At 54.1% G+C, this 16,189-nt stretch overlaps 2 protein-coding genes across 2 annotated transcripts; one reads left to right on the top strand and one right to left on the bottom strand.

The window, feature by feature from the left end:
• Positions 1 to 339: 339 nt before the first annotated feature.
• LOC135422980 (deoxyribonuclease-1-like) lies at positions 340 to 3,730 on the bottom strand. The gene is made up of 8 exons (XM_064672676.1): positions 3,554 to 3,730; positions 2,880 to 2,968; positions 2,631 to 2,714; positions 2,375 to 2,490; positions 1,476 to 1,588; positions 1,044 to 1,198; positions 872 to 968; positions 340 to 622 (listed from the first exon to the last, which is right to left on the bottom strand). Exons 1-8 carry the CDS (start codon positions 3,698 to 3,700, stop codon positions 569 to 571), a joined length of 855 nt encoding a protein of 284 aa, XP_064528746.1. The 5' UTR covers positions 3,701 to 3,730; the 3' UTR covers positions 340 to 568.
• Positions 3,731 to 6,788: 3,058 nt separating this feature from the next.
• Positions 6,789 to 15,098, top strand: INTS15 (integrator complex subunit 15). The gene is made up of 6 exons (XM_064672642.1): positions 6,789 to 7,061; positions 8,161 to 8,382; positions 9,691 to 9,856; positions 11,572 to 12,099; positions 13,792 to 13,831; positions 14,363 to 15,098. Exons 1-6 carry the CDS (start codon positions 6,870 to 6,872, stop codon positions 14,568 to 14,570), a joined length of 1,356 nt encoding a protein of 451 aa, XP_064528712.1. The 5' UTR covers positions 6,789 to 6,869; the 3' UTR covers positions 14,571 to 15,098.
• The last annotated feature ends 1,091 nt before the right edge of the window (positions 15,099 to 16,189 follow it).

Genomic DNA, 16,189 nt, shown 5'->3' with positions numbered 1-16,189 from the left:
GCATCCTCACACCCAGTCTCGGGATGAGTCCAGTGTCCCTCAGTGCTGTGTCAGCACCGAAACCCCGAAAGTCCCCGGGAAGCACCAAACCCCCTGGGAACTGACTCACATCCTCCACTTCCCCCCACTCTCACCATCAGTGTCCCGTCAGCCATCCCGCAGCCAGGGGGGCTCTGTCCTGTGCCCTGGAAAGCCTGGAGCCTCCCAGGCTCTTCCTGGTGTCCCTGCTTTTGCTGCAGAAAGGGAAGTAGTGCTTGCCACCCCGTGGGTCCAGGTGTCTCCATGGCAGGAGGGTCCCCCAGCCCCAGAGACCTCCCTGGCAGGGGATGGGGACTTGAATGCCGGAGGCTGCTGGGGAGACTAAAGGGACCTTCCCTCCAGAGTTGCAAAGGCTGGAAGAGGCTCATTTTTAATGGAAGCAGAGAGCATCCCACTCCCACAAGATCCAAAAGAGTGGCTCCTTGCAGAGATAGTGGGCAGCTTGGCTGGCACTTGTGGCATGTGGGCTTCCACGAAGGCTGCAGGTGCATGCCGGGATGTCCTGGTAGCCACTGGCACAGGGACGGGCTCAGCGGGCTTTCAGGGTCACCTCCACAGGGAAATGGTCACTGACGGCCAAAGCCTGGGTGTGGGAGAGAGCAGAGAGGGCCTGAGCTCATCCAGACACTGGGATGGCTGGCTGAGACCCCAACACTCCTCTCCAACCCCCAAATTTAGACCATATCCCAAACTGCTCAGTCTGGGGGGTTGATTCAGTGCAAGACTTGGGGTTGGGCCACCCTGGGAACAAGGAGCCCACCCACGCTCCCAGGAGGTATGGTGGGGTGGATCCCAGTGCTGGTGGGCCCATGTGCCCTGGCCCCTCACTCACGTCCTTCCTCTGGAGGTGGAATTTCTGCTCGAAGTTGTTGACAGTGGCGGAGCCGGGATCGATGTCTTGGCGCAGGGCGGTGCCACAGGCGACAATGCTGCCGGGGCAGCACGAGGGTGTGAGTGCCTGCCAGCCCCCCGTGCCAGCCACTGCCCCCCGCCAGGGCACCCACCGGTCGTAGGCACAGTCGGTGTCGGCCACGGTGGTGTCGGCGCTGTCGGGGATGAGCCACTCGCAGGCGCGCAGGGAGCGCAGGCGGATGGACGGCCACTGCGAGCTGGTCACGTAGGCACAGTCGGCGTTGAAGTCACCCAGCAAGATGATGTCCTGCAGGACAGCGTGTTGTGTCCCTGCCCATGGACCTTACGGGTCAGCAGGGGCTCCCTAATTTCTTAAGGGGTGGCGACAAACCCCCCTGGGGCTCTGCAGTGCACGGGGACAAGCCCCCTGTAAAGGCAGCGGAGACAACCTGCAGCTCCCTGCCTGGAGATTGCTGGGGTGGCACCTGCTCTAATGGGTACAAGAGGCCTCCCATGGGACAAGTCCATCCACTTGCCCACTCAGCTGCCCTCAGAGAGGAGCTGAGCTCACTGCCACTGCTTACATTAGTGCCCCACTTGTTGATGACGTCGGTGTAGACGTCGTAGAGCGCGTCGATCTCTTCCGCCGCATGGCTGGGCTCGGAATGCAGGGGCACCAACACGAACTCCTGAACCTCTGCCACACAGGTGGTTGTCAGCCCTCACCTCAGCTGCAGCAACTGAGAAGGGAGCAGGAACAACAGGGACCACCCCTGGCCAAACCCCAGCTACCAGCTGGGAAAAGCTGCTGCAGGGAAAGGGTGTCTGTGGTGGTGTGTGTGTCCTCCAGACTGGAATTTCCTGTGGGGAACTGCATCCATTTGTGTAGGGTTTGCTGCTTGTTTCCTGTCAGCTTTTCCAAGCCACCATGGTTTGGGGAAGGAGATGGAGGTGGGAGAGATGGGAGAGTGTATGTGCCCTGAGGAGATTCTAAGGAGGTGGAGGTGATGGCATGGGGTAGGTGATGGAACAAGGTGGGAAATGGGACATGATGGGAGATGGCAGAGATGGGGGATGACAGGCAATGGGAGATGGTACATGAGGGAGATGGAACCCAAGAGGAGGAAGCAGATGGCGGGATATGGCACAAGATGGGAGGTAGCAAATAATAGGATGCAGGACACGATGGGAAGCAGCTGGAGATGTGAAATGGCACACAACTGAACAGAACACATGGTGGGAAATGACAGACAACGGGATGTGATGGGAATTGACAGGAGATGGCACACGGTGGGAAAGAGCAGGCAGTGCCAGCCATGCTGAGCAGGTATGTGGGACCCCTGGGCACCCACGGGTGGGAGATGGTCCCACTGCACTAAAGGACCCTTGTGGAGCCCAGTTGGCAGGCATAGCTCTGGGCTTAGCCCTCTGTGGAGGGGACCCTGTGCCAGGTCTGGCATCCCCCAACAGCAGCTCTGCTCACGTGTGGTGGGCGAGGAGAACTTCACAATGAAGGGCTCCCTGCTGAAGGTGTCGTTCCCACAGGACTCGCAGCCATCGTCGTAGTAGTAACTTCCCAGCACAGAGACCATGTCCGACCTGAGGGAGGAGAGCAGGGCAGCCCCCAGCACAGCTCCTGGCACAGACAGGACCTCTAAAGGTACCCATTGCCCTTTGGGGGTTGCTGGGGAGGGCAGCAGCTGACACAGGGGACACTGGACCCTGGTGACATCCCTCACCTGTAGACGAAGAGGTACTGCTCCTTGTAGCTGGTCCGACCCAGGGGGATGCTGACCAAAAAGCTGTAGGGCTGCGCAGAAGCACTGGGGGGGAGATGTGGAGAGGGTGAGAGGAGGCTCCTGGTGCTCCCCAGCACCCATCAGGCTCTCTCCAGCTGGGCCAGGGTGCCTTGGCATGGTGAGATGCCAGCTGGGATCCAGCCCAGCATCCCATTTGCAGTCACCCTCACACTGTGCCATCAAGGTCACCTGTTGAGCTGGTCCATGAGCTTGTCCACGGCACTCAGGTCGGCATCCCGGACCTCCTGCACCAGGATGATGTCGTACTCCGACAGGATCTGGGGGGACAAGCTCAGAGCTGCTCTCCCCTGGCCAAGAGCTGCTCGTGGGACATCCATGGGTGCCTCAGCTGGGCTGCAGAGGCTCCCAGGCTGGCAATGGGAGGCAGCAGGGCCTTTCCCACCCCTCCCTGGGTCTGCACCAGAAACCCTAAAGACCCTACAGCAGCTGTGCTGGATCAGAGCAAGGGATGGATTCCCCCTGACACCCCTCCCCACCTCCCTCACTGTCCCAGGGAAGGGACTCCTTTGCTGGTCTTCTCTGCCTTGGAAGGACCCTGGGATCACACAGACCCATCTGTCTACTACCATCATCCCAGCAGCTGCTCTGAGGGAGGAACCTGGGCAGCACCAAGCATTGCCCACCCTGGGTTGGGCATCAGCAAGAGTGGAGATGGCCTGAGGTGGAAAATGGTGACGAGGGATGAGCAGATGGGTGAGTGAAGGGAGGTTTGGATGGATGGATGGATGGAAGGATGGATGGATGGATGGATGCCTACAGAAAGCTGGTGTCCCACTGTCCCAGGGTCACTGCATCCCGGAGAGCAGAGAGTGTCCAGGCCTGCTCCTCTCCCCTGCACTCACAGAGACGATGATGTTTGCCACGGTCTGGTTGGACATCTTGGTGTCCCCAAAGGCCTTGATGTTGAAGGCACCGACCTTCAGCGCGGTGGCCACGTGCAGCAGGAGAGCTGCAGCCAGCAGGGACAGCACCAGCTGGGAGGCTGCCATCCTGTGTGCAGAGGGACAGGGAGGGGCTCAGCCCTCCTGGATGGGATAGGGTTTTGGCACAAGTAGTGGAGGTGACCAGAGTAATCCCACTGGCCATACTGGTTTCACTGGGAAGCATCTGTTTTCCGGTGAACCACCAGGATCCAGGGATTGTGTACAACCATCACGTGGGGCCTCATCCTGCCTGTCCCTCCTGGAGGGAGGCCAGACCACTCACGAGGCCAGAGAGGAAAATTCACTGGCAACAGAGTAAATGCCATTTCATGGTGACACAGAACGGTCCCTTCCTCATTCACCGTGCTCAGCTCGGACACCTCTCCTGGCCTGGGGTGGGTGGCAGTGGCCAGGGACACTGAGGTCCTTTGGCTTGTGCCTCTCCCACCTCTCCTTGCATCTGTGCCAGAGACCCCAGAGACCCTTCAGCAGCTGTGCTAGGACAGAGGAAGGGATGGATCCCCCCAACACTCCTCCCCATCTCCCTTCCCGCCTGGAACATCCTCACCTGGGGTATCCTGCCCCCCATTTCCCAGCACTGCCCCTGCCCCATCCTCACCCACGCTGTCGTCCCTCAGGACCCCTCGCCGAGGCAGCACAGCAGCTCCCACCCACGGGGGAAGGCTTTTGGGAAGTATTCCCGTGGCACTCCGCTCCCCAGGGTAATATTTCACCAGTGTGTGGGATCTGAGCCCTGCCCAAGCCCAGGTGCCCCAAGCAGGAACCTGATAAGATGGGCTGAGAGAATAGGCAAACACACCAGCTTTTGGCACAACAAATTCCAACCCCAGGAAGGTTGTGCTGCCTCAGGGCTTGCTTTTCCTTCTGGGGAAGCTGCTCCGGCTAAACCCTCACCTTTCCCACTTGCACCCTCGCTGTGGCTGCAAACACTTCCCTCCAACACCGCAGTTCCCCCAGCTGGTAACACAGAGATTCAGTAATGCCACAATTTGGTCATGCCAAAAACTGCCCAAAGCCCCACAAATCCTCCCCACTCCCCGGGGGGCACAGCAGCCTCTGCACCTCCCAGGCAGAGACACCTACGAGGACCCTGAGCTGTGCCCAGGCTCAGCCCCAGCAGAGCATCTTGGCAAAATTAGGCCAAGCTGGAGAAGGTGGCACTGGGGAGCTCCTGTGGTGCGGGAGGAGAGGGGAGCAGGACATACCTTTGGTGTCATCCAAGGAGTCTGGAAGGGGAAGGATCTGCACCTGCATTTATGGGGAGGGACATGCTCACCTTGCCAAGTGGTTGCCTGGCCAAGGAACATGTGAGGCCGCAGGCTCCATATGGCATTTTTCACGGAAATAAAGGTCTGCTCAGTGCAAAAAGAGCCCTTTCAGCCACTGCCAATACCTCCTGTCATAGGTAAGGCTGAGAACGTGCTGGAGTGGATTAAAATGCCAAGAGATCCCGGAGACCACTCCTGGAGAGTGGCAGCTCCCCGATGTGGGACATGGGCAGCTCTCACTCATCAACAGACACAATTTCTCTTAAAAAATGTTTATTTCACAAACATGAATTGTTCCCACCCAGCACATTTCCACCCCTACATTTCCAACAAGGTGGGTGTTCCAGGGCCAGCAGGAACCCGGTGCCAGGGGCTGAGGGCATCCAGTGCATCCCAGTGTGGTGCTGCCACTCTGGTCTCTGGGTGGGAAGCCAAGCTGGAACTGCCAAAAAGCACCACATCCCTGGCATGGTGCCTGTCCCCAGAGCCTCCCCAGGCGGTCACACAGCTCAGCCCCAACCCTGGGAGGGCTGTGAGGTGCCAGGGGGTGGCAGCCCCTCCACCCCACCCACTCCCCCTGCTCACCCCAGCTCTGCCTCAGTGGCCTTGGCCAATGTCCCGGTGTTCCCGGTGCTCCCAGCCTCCAAAGGCAGATGTTTGGTTTCCCAGGAGGGCCATGCCAGGCCCCTAGAAGTGTGCAGTGATCCTGAGGGGCTGGGGGGGCCCTGCCAGCCCCCTCTCCTGGAGCCAGGCACACCCCAGAGAAGGGGGGCTTCCCATAGAGGGATTAGGGCTCGGCCTAGACCCCAACAGGCTCCCCAGGTTGGGCCCAGGGCCAGGCTCCCCCAGCCAAGACCCTCCATGGCCAGTCCCTCTTCAGGTCAAGACCCTCTCAAGAACCAGACCCAGGACCAAAACCCCCCTGGGCCAAGATCTCCCCAGGGCCAGTTCCCTCCTGAGTCAGCCCCAGGCCCAGCCCTCCAGGTCCAAGACCTCCCCAGGTCTAGGCTGCCCCCCAGGTCAAGCCCCCCTGGCTCAGCCCCAAGATCTCTCCAGGGCCAAGACCTTTCCCAGGGCCAGATCCATCCTGAGTTAAGACCCCCTGAGTCAGCCCCAGGCCCATCACTCCAGGGACAACACACCATCAGGTCCTACCCCCCGAAATTAAGATCCCTTGGCTGAGCCCCTCAGACCCTCCCAGAGCCAAGATCCCCCCAGGTTCAATTCCCTCCCAAGTCAAGATCCCCTGAGTGAGTCCCAGCTCCAGCCCCCCTGCTGGAGCCAAAATCCCCCCTGGCTCATCGCTTAGGGACAAAATGCCCCCAGGGCCATTTCCCTCCCAAATAAAGAGACCTCCTGAGTCAGCCCCAGGCCCAGCTCCGAGGGCCGATATCCCCCAGGGCCGATATCCCCCCAGGTCCAGGTTGACACCTCCTGGCTCGGCCCCAGGCACAGCCCCCCCCGGGGCCAATATCCCCCCTGGCTCAGCCCCAGGGCTCATCTCTCCAGGGCCAAGATGCCCCCAGGGCCAGTTCATGGCCAGTTCATTCCCAAGTTAAGAGACCTCCTGAGTCAGCCCAAGGACTGGGCCGATATTCCCCCACCAGGTCCCCCCAGGTCGAGACTCCATGGTTCAGCCCCAAGACCAGGCCCTCGGGCCAAGATCCCTCGAGAGCCAAGATCCTTCCAGGTCCAGGCTCTCCCAGCTCAGACCCCGAGCCAAGACCCCCCCAAGGGCCGGGTCTGTCCCGGCCGAGCCCCCCCCAGCCCCAGCCCCAGCCCCCCCCTCCCGCCAGGGGGCGCTGCCGGCGGCGCCCGCGCGTGGCCCTTTTGTCCTTTGCGGGCCGCCGTAGCGCCCGCCCGCCCGTCCGCGCCGCCGAGGGGAGGCCGCGCCGGGGCCGGGCCGGGAACGGGACCGGGAGCGGGAACGGGACGGGAGAGGGGCCATGAGCGACATCCGGCACTCGCTGCTGCGGCGGGACGCGCTGAGCGCCGCCAAGGAGGTGCTGTACCACCTGGACATCTACTTCAGCAGCCAGCTGCAGAACGCGCCGCTGCCGCTCGTGGACAAGGGCCCCACCGAGCTGCTCGAGGAGTTCCTCTTCCAGGTCCCCAAGGAGCGCGGGGCGCCGCCCAAGGTGCGACACGGGCACCCCGGCACACGCCGGGGCTGAGGGCGGACACAGCCCCGGGCAGTGGGTGTAGAGGGGAGGCCCCCAGAGCCTTGGACGGGGCTGCCGCTGCACCATGAGGGTCCCAGGGGCGGGGGCTGCTGCTGGAGACCGAGGGATTGGAAGGGCAAGGTGGGAGCCCTGAAGAGCTGCTGCTGGAGGCCAAAGCCTTGGAAGGGCAGGATGAGGTCCCTGAGGGGCTGTTGCTGGAAACCAGGGGCTTGGAAGGGCAGGATGGGGTCCCTGAAGAGCTGCTGCTGAAGATCGAGGGCTTGGAAGAGCAGGATGAGGTCCCTGAGGAACTGCTGCTGGAGACCAGAGCCTTGGAAGGGCAGGATTAGGTCCCTGGGGGGCTGTTGCTGGAGACTAAGGCTTTGGAAGAAAGGGATGGAGTCCCTGAGGAGCTGCTGCTGAAGACAGGCCCCAAAAGGACAGCACAGGCTCCCTGGGGTGCTGGTGACTGAGGGGGTTTTTGGCAGGGATGAGGCTAGCTGATAAGACCCCTATGGGCTGGCCAGGATTCAGGGCTCTCAGGAGGTATGGTGGGCTTTGAGGGCCCTGGGAGCACCCACAGCCCCCCAGTGCTGCAGCTGGGCCCTACCAGGCTTTTTGGATGGGCATGGGATGGAGCTGGGATGGGGGTCTCAGAGATCAGCAGTGAGAAACCACAGCTGCTGGTGAGTATTGGGGTGCATGGACCTGGGGCCTGGTGGGCTCCTGGGCCCAGCTGTGTCCCTGCCAGCTGCCCAGCAGTGTCCTCAGAGCTGTTATTTGCAGAGGGAGGGAATATTTTTCACCCCAGCAATGTCAGTCTCATCTCCGAGTCTGTGGGCAGCACTTGCAGGTGCAGCAAGCACCAGTCTTGGTGCAACCTAAAGCTTTTCAGTGTCACCAGGTAAATGCAGTGGTGGCTCAGAAAGCTTGAATGTGTGTGCTGTGCTTGAAGACTGGGTCCCTCACTCCTGAGGGAGGCTCCCAGCCTTTACTGCCCCTGTCTTTTCCACTTGTTTCTTGCTTTTTCAAGACCCCCAGTGTATTTTGCAGCTTTGCTTTTGTTTTCTTTCAGAGACTGAACTCCCTTCAGGAACTCCAGCTCCTTGAGATCATGTGCAATTATTTCCAAGAGCAGACCAAGGACTCAGTCCGGCAGATCATCTTTTCATCTCTCTTCAGCCCCCAAGGGAACAAGGCAGATGACAGCAGGATGGCCCTGCTGGGGAAGCTGGTGTCCATGGCAGTGGCTGTGTGCAGGGTTCCTGTGCTGGAGTGTGCTGCCTTCTGGCTGCAGGTACAGCTCCTGTGCAGGCAGGGATGGCTCAGGGAGGGGGTGAGGGAGTGTTCCAGGATGGATACAGTGACTGGGCACAGTCAGCTGCTCCTCTGTGCTGGTTTCAGATGACAAAACAGCTGCCCCTCCGTCTGTGCTCATGTTCATTCCTATGCTCCAGCATCAGGAACAGCTTTTGCTAATTCATTCATGGAAGAAAAACAGTAGGGTTGATGTTTCTTTTTTACTGTCAGTGAAAGTTTTATTAATTCCCCCCAACCCCCTGCACGTTGAAAGGGTTCAGTGAGAATTTGACCAACACAGGGAACAAACCTTGGCAGTTCATGGTCACCTTGCTTGAAGAAGCCAAGGAGTTTGAGAAATAAACCCTGCCTGATGTGCAGGTCTGTGCATGGAAGAGGCATCTCTCTTGAGATTTGGGCACAAAATACCTGCGTCTGTCTTCCATGAGTGTGGTATGTCAGGGATCTCCTCTGTCTCCCCCTTTTCCTGTTGAGATTTCCCACTGTAAACCTTGGGAAGTGCAGTTCCTGCTGCCTTCATGGGATGTGCAGAAGTCACCTGGTTTTGATGGAAGGGGAAGAGCAGAAAGAATGTACTGGGAGGGAAAGGTGGGAGAAGTAGGACCAGCAATTTTTCCTTGGGGTCACTTTTCCCACCTGGTGAGCCTTGGGAGAGGAGGATAGGATGTAACCTGGATAGCAGGAGAAGGTGTATTTTTTTGCGGATTGCAGCTTTTAAAAGGCCTGAGGATTGCACAGATTTTTTTCCACATTAAAAATATCAGGTGTGACTGGGAGGTCACTGAACTGGTTGAACCAATTGAACTCCAGAACTGTGTTAGAATTGTGGAGTCACAGAATGGTTTGGGCTGGAAGGGACCCTAAAGCTCACCCAGTCCACCCCCTGCCATGGGCAGGGACACCTTCCACTATCCCAGGTTGCTCCAAGCCCTGTCCAACCTGGCCTTGGACACTTCCAGGGATAGGGCAGCCACAGCTTCTCTGGGAAACCTGTGCCAGGGCCTCCCCACCCTCACAAGGAAGAAATGTTACTGAAGTAGTAAAAAAAAAAATCTCCAACTCACAATATTGATTTGAAAGGTTTTAATTTTAAACCACGGATACTTTAAGCATGAATTATCACCACCTATTTTTATATTGAGATATAGTGATTTTGTTTCTGTCCAAGTGGATGTTTGATATGCTGAGAGAAAGCACACTGCTCTTTTGGGAAAGTGGGGACACAGATGTTGGAGCAGCCCTGTGACAGGGTTTAATCTGCTTTCCTCATGTGCCACCCCCTCAGAGAACCCCTGCTGTGTTCTGTGTGAGGTTGGCCCGGGCACTGGTTGACGACTACTGCAACTTGGTGCCAGGCTCCATCCAGACCCTGAAGCAGATCTTCAGTGCCAGCCCTCGCTTCTGCTGCCAGTTCATCACATCTGTCACAGCTCTCTACGACCTCTCTTCAGGTAAGTGTTTCCCAGCTGTGTCTTTCCAAGTAAGAGGTGCGACACCACACAAATTAACTGTTGCAAGAGAATTAACTGCTCGGATGCTAAAGAGGTGTTACCAATAATTATTGCCAGAAGCAGCTCAGGGGTGTGGCTGTTGCCTCATCTGGCACTGGGGTAAGAATAAAAATAACCACTCCGTGGCTGAGTCATAGAATCCAAGAACAGTTTGAGTTGGATGGGACCTTAAATCTCATCTTGTTCCACCCCCTGCCATGGGCAGGGACACCTTCCGCTATCCCAGGTTGCTCCAAGGCCTGTCCAACCTGGCCTTGGACACTTCCAGGGCTGGGGCAGCCACAGCTTCTCTGGATAAAAGAGAGAGTGTTTGCTGGAGAAGCAGCCAGGTAACACCTGACACAAAGGGCATTGTCCCCCACAGAGGGCAAAGGACACGGGGACCTTATTGACTGAGCAGCTCTGGGAGTGAAAGCTGATCTGTCTGGGCTGGGCAGTCAGACCTGAGGTAGACTCAGGGCTGCCTGTCAGCCTGATTCCTTCCAAAAAGGGGAGAAACACAAATTCTGAATGTTTGCAAGCCAGAGCAGGATTTCTGTGGAGCAGTGACAAGAAATACATAATCAACAGCATATCTCCAGTGCACTCTTTAACTATGAGTGTGACTGCCAGTGATACAACCTGTCTGAGGTGGTTGTTAATCAGACACATGAGGTTGTCTGAAATAAGTTTGATTTAGCTTTACTCAGTAACAGAGAGCTTATGGTAGACCAGGGGACAACCATACACTAAATACCAACATCACCTATAATCCAGAAAAGCAAATGCTGTTTGTTATCAATAAAGGAAAAGTTTTGCATGGTCTTCTCCAGATAAACAGCTTGGCATTACTGAGGGTGAGGGAGAGGCTTAGGCTTCATGGTGGTTTTTTTAAGTATTTCTTAGAGCTCAAAGTGTATTTTGTATCTCAGTATTTTTATATCTGTTTTGTGCAACCACTTGAAAGTTCATCCAGGTAATTAAAAGACATGCCAGAAAGGACACAGCATGAGTTATAGGAAGCAATTTTTTCATTCCTTCATTTATTTGAGATGTTTTTGGTGACCCAAGAAAAGGGAGCTTGCTCTTCAAATCCAGCAGCCTGTGACAGGATGATTACTGGCAAGTCAGGGCTTCTCTTGTCTGTAGTCAAGTTCATGAGCACCTTTCACTTCTTACTTGAAGCTTTACATAATCTTATAATCCTGTACATGTCATGTGATCATATTATTACGTTGTTTTACCTAAACATGTTTGTTTAGGTAAGTCTTAAAGGAAATGAGTTGAATGATTGGCACTTCCTTCTCTTCACCCAACAAGTTTTTCCTATTTCCCTTGCCCCTTGTACTTCCTGTGGCAAGGGATAAAGGGAGGCTGAATTTAGGGAAGAAATGAGCAGATGATGGGTGGGAGAGAAGAAAACGACAAAAGAAGCTTTGCTGGGAGAGGGGATAAATGTTGGTGTTTGGTGGTGTCTTTGGAATAGGTGGAGAAGGTGAAGTTGGCAGGAACATGCTTGTATCTTCTCTGTGTCTTGAGAAAAGGAGCAGAATTGGGAAGGCATCATTGTGACAGTGCGGGAAGGGTGTGTGTGAGAGACTAATTAAAGACTAAATTAAAGTCCCGTGCTTCAGTGCAAGGCTCAGCTTACCCAACACCAACTTTCCTCTCTCCAGATGACCTCATCCCTCCTTCAGACCTGCTGGAGCTGATCGTTTCCTGGATCTTTGAGGACCCCCGTTTGATCCTCATCACCTTCCTGAACACTCCCATCGCAGCCAACCTGCCCATAGGGTTTTTGGAGCTCACCCCGCTGACCGGACTGATCCGCTGGTGCGTGAAGGCCCCCCTGGCCTACAAGAGGAAGAAGAAAGCCTCTCTCTCCAATGGACACGCTCCCAGCAAAATTGCCAAGGACTCGGCTTCAGGAGAAGACAAAGATTGCCACCAGCTGTACTCAAAGCTGCACCTGAGTGTCCTGCAGGTTCTGATGATGCTTCAGGGGCACTTGACGGAGAAGAACCTTTACGGGCGCCTGGGGCTGGTGCCCTTTGACCACGTGGTTCCGCTGGTCGAGGAAATCAACAGACTGTCAGATGAACTCAATCCTCTCAATGCATCCAAAGAGATTGAACTGGCTCTGGACAGGCTGGCCCAGGCTTTGCAGGTGGCCATGGCATCAGGAGCACTCCTGTGCACTAGAGGTGAGTTGTTGGTGGGGCTGGCACAGACCCTGGCACAGGATTCCTTTCCTCCAGTGTGCAGAAGTTGTAAGAGGGGGTTTTGGAGTGAGGGGAGTGAAGATCAACGTGCTCACAGCAGGATTAGTAGTTTGCCCCTCTTGGAAAGCAATAGTGCAGGAAATAGCTCAGGGAAAATAGCTGGATGGAGAATAAGAGAGATCACTAATGTAGGTAACATGCATTGCTTTGAACTGATCCTCAACCCTGCAGTGTGCACAAGGGGGTTAAACCTGGTGTCTGGCACAGGGACAAATTTGTTCCCCTCAGAATTGCTTGTAGCTATTTAAAAAGCACTGTCCAGTTGTGACTCAGTTTGACACCTCTGAGTTTGCCTGCTGGAAGAGAGTCCATGAAGCACATAAACCCACAGGGGGGGTGTGCTAGACAAAGAATTTGTAAAGCAAACAAACACACTTCATCTGGAACCTCTGGGCATTCAGCTCACCTGTAAGGAGACCCCATTACAGTGTGTGCAATTTCAGTTAAACTTGTTAAAAAAAGGCTGCTAATGTGGTTTTTTTGTCTGGCTTTCCTGTCTCCAAAGCCGGTTCTTTCCAGAAGACCTGCAGAGATGAAAAAGGGAAGTGCCTCAACACAGCACAGAGTCAGCCAGACAGGCTGTTTTCTTGTTATATTCTCTTGAAAACAGGGAGTTTTGGGTGTGACCAGAAGGCTTAAAGCTCCCCAACCACTGGGACAGTTGGTGCAGACCCCAACTGCAGAGAGTGGCCTCTGCCTAAGCAGGTGCCTGAGGCTTTAGCTCTGGCTGAACCAGTGCTGCTGGTCAAATTTCAATGTTCTTCTTCCTAATCTTTTATAAACTAGCTCCAAATGCAATAAGAACAAGCAGAAATTGGAGTTTTTTGAGCTGATGGCTTATTTCAGCTGTGTTAGTTTTTAGTTGTTCACCTGGAACATTCTGAGCACTTGCTCTTACTGTAGAAGGTAGTTCAGTGTAAGGTGCTGCTGAAATATCAGATATCTCAGTGTTTTGGGAGTGGTTTTATCTACAAAGGCAGGTTTGTTCTCCAGCTATTCCTGAAAGCACTCTGTCAGCAGGGTATCTTGTTAAATTCCTTGGTTCTAGTTATTCTGCTCGAGCAGAAGTTTAAAGATGGTAAAAAAGCTGCAATTTCTAGTTGATAGATCTCAGCAAAAAAAAAAAGACAAACAACTCAACCCTTTCTTTACACTGTCAGTGTTTCAAAAACACCAAACCAAGACAAAACAGGCATTGGGTAACCTTTGCCTTGCTTTGACCTAATGCCTTTCTCCTCATAAATGCTATATTCAGTGGGCAGAGTCATGCCTTGTGTTTCCTATGTCTTAGTTACTCCTTGTTGGTATATTGGCATTGGAAAATCCATCCTAAGGCTTGGTCTGCCTTAAATGTCAAACATACAGTAAAGTGGCTGGTGTGGAAGGATGGTGAGATGGAGAACATTTTCTCCCCTGTGGAGGTTTTGGGGCCTGAGAATGGGATTCTGGATGTGTTGATGCCTGGTGATGATGACAGATTGCTGATTATTCAGTAATTACTCAGTAAAATTACTGATTATTCAGTAATCTGACCTTCCTAGAAAGGACAGCAAAGAGGAAAATCACTCTAATTTCTGCTTTATCCTTATTATTATGTGTTCTGTCCTCTTTCAGATGACTTGAGGACTGTGTGCTCCAGGCTACCACATAACAAGTAAGAGACCTTTTCTGCAGCTCTGGTTTTTTTGATGCTTGTTCCAGGACACTTGAGGGCTGTTGAGACAAAATCTCCTCTAAAAATTTGTCTTCCTGGCCCTTGCTCACACAGGGCTACAGGTGACATAATGCTGATTACTTCTTCCCTGGGCTCCTGACTGAAGGGGATTTCAGTGGCTCCCACCTTATATCTGCTCTTGCCCAGCCTGTGTTAAAACAAATACACAGAAAGGGAAATGAAATTCCAGCCAGGAACCTGCCCCTCAGTTGTCCCATCCCCAACTCCCTGCCTGTATTACCTGACCCTAAGCTTAATTGCTTCTTGCCTCTTTGCAAAGAGCGACTGAGTTTAAAAAAAAAGAGGGGGGAAAAGGGGAAAAAAAAAGAGTCTTCTAGAAGCTGCAAAGAGCATAATCGAGTGCCTGTCCTCGCCCCTCAGCTGTGCTGCGCGTCGGGTGCAAGTCGCCCTTAGATTCACCACAGGAGCTGCTCTAACAATCCTCCCTCCTGTCTGGATTTCTCTCCACAGCCTGCTCCAGCTGGTGATCTCGGGTCCAGTGCAGCAGCCCACCCACGGGGCCCTGCCACCAGGGTTTTACCCCCACATCCACACCCCTCCGCTGGGATACCCCGCGCACGCCGCTCACCCCGCGCTGCCGGCGCACCCCGCGCTCCCGGCACACCCCGTGCAGACCTTCATTCCAGGAATGACATTCCCATACCGGCCCATCCGCTAGGACCGAGGCTGTCCCAGCTCCCCTGGAGCCTGGGGAAGCCTCGAAGATAAAACCAAACTGTCCTGGGAACCACATTTTCCTCTCTGGAGCGAAGCCGAGCGTGAGGGATCGGCCCTTTGGCAGCAGGCGTGGAAGGTTTGGCCATGGGATGCAGATACTAAGGGACAAAACAGGGGGTGGGAATATGCAACAGAAACTCCAAACCTCTGCTGTGTGTGGAAATCCTTTTGCTCCAAGGGTCTGATATTCCTCAGTCGTGCATTTTTCACCTGGATGTGTTCACGGCACACTGAGCCCAGCTGCTCTGGCTCTGGGGGGGCCAGGAGAAAAGGCCCCGTGTGATTTTTGGGTTTTTCCAAGCTATTCCACCCCAGCCTGCTTGTTTCTTTGTAAATGTTTGTATCTATAGCTACAGAGGATGTGTACACTGTATATTTTTGGAACACAGACATTTGTTTGGGAAGCACAAGGGTAGAGTAAAGCAGCACTTCCTATTAAAGGAACCAATTTAAGAAGCATTGAAACAAATCTGCCATTTCTCTGTCAAACAATTAGAAGGATGAGAATTAAAACAATTAAGTTTTTTTTATCTTTCAGTTGGTTAGAAGGTCCAACTCATTAGGGCTGTGCTGGGGAGGGGACAAAACTCAGTGACCCATCGACCTGCCAGCTGGGGAAATGCCCTTTCCAGACACCTCAGTCAGTGATTCTTGAAAATTTGGGGTGAGATCTGGCATGTTTTATTAATGCTGGCTGGAAAACTGGCCAAAGGCTGGCTGTGGTGTTCAGGCCAGCTCTGAGTGGGGCACAGGGATGCATGGGATCATCGGGGAAGGGCGGCAGAACGTGCTGCTCTTGGCACAACAACCAAATGTGGTGTCCAGCCCCTTTCTTCTTGTGCTGTCCTTCTCTGAGCCCCCTCCAAGGGGTGAAAAAGCAGGAAAAGAGGGTTCTTTCTACACATCAGTGGCTGTGACAAGGACCTCTGCTGCTCTGGTCCTTGTGTGAGGTGATGTGGGGGCTCTGGTTCCACACTGGCTGCAAAATAAGGACAAATTAGATGGAAGATGGGAAAGTCTGATTTGAATGAAACAGCTGGAAAGGGAACTGTGGCTGTCCTTCTCTGGAAAGGGAAGTTTAATAATAATAATAATAATAATAATAATAATAATGATGATGGAATAGTTGGAGTTGGAAGGCACCTCTGGATTTCATCTAGTCCAACCCCCACATTATCTAATCTAAATAATAATAATAATAGTAGTAATAATAACAACAACAATAACAATAATAATTTGTATTTCTGATTATTAATTACAATATTATTGTTATTATTATTAAAAATAAATAAATATGCTCTAAATTTTGCTCAGCCAGTTGGACTTGGTAAGCATTGTAGGTCCTTTCCGACTGAAATATCCTGTCTCAACTCACTTCGTAGAGCTTCGACAACAAGAAAAAACCCTTAAACACTCCTAATTTCAGGATTAGAGTCATTACTGTCACCAAGTCCCTGCACTGTGAGAAGTCTCCTGGGTCCTTCTCCATTGTAGGACGGAGGGAAAACTTCCGGCCAGGTGACACAGGGGTGTGACGCAACCCCACCTCCCATTCCGCAA

Source organism: Pseudopipra pipra, chromosome 16 (assembly GCF_036250125.1).
Source record: "Pseudopipra pipra isolate bDixPip1 chromosome 16, bDixPip1.hap1, whole genome shotgun sequence".
Lineage (NCBI taxonomy): Eukaryota > Metazoa > Chordata > Aves > Passeriformes > Pipridae > Pseudopipra > Pseudopipra pipra.
The sequence above is the reverse complement of the archived record's forward strand: the minus strand, read 5'-3'. Positions and strand labels throughout refer to the sequence as shown.

Excerpts from the sequence above, each read along its gene's own strand:
- LOC135422980 (XM_064672676.1), bottom strand. The coding sequence starts at position 3,700 with ATGGCAGCCTCCCAGCTGGTGCTGTCCCTGCTGGCTGCAGCTCTCCTG. Across the intron at positions 2,715-2,879 it reads CTCATGGACCAGCTCAACAG|TGCTTCTGCGCAGCCCTACA; the intron begins GTGACCTTGATG and ends TCTCCCCCCCAG. Across the intron at positions 1,589-2,374 it reads GTTCTCCTCGCCCACCACAC|AGGTTCAGGAGTTCGTGTTG; the intron begins GTGAGCAGAGCT and ends CCTGTGTGGCAG.
- INTS15 (XM_064672642.1), top strand. The coding sequence starts at position 6,870 with ATGAGCGACATCCGGCACTCGCTGCTGCGGCGGGACGCGCTGAGCGCC. Across the intron at positions 9,857-11,571 it reads TCTCTACGACCTCTCTTCAG|ATGACCTCATCCCTCCTTCA; the intron begins GTAAGTGTTTCC and ends TCCTCTCTCCAG. Across the intron at positions 12,100-13,791 it reads AGCACTCCTGTGCACTAGAG|ATGACTTGAGGACTGTGTGC; the intron begins GTGAGTTGTTGG and ends GTCCTCTTTCAG.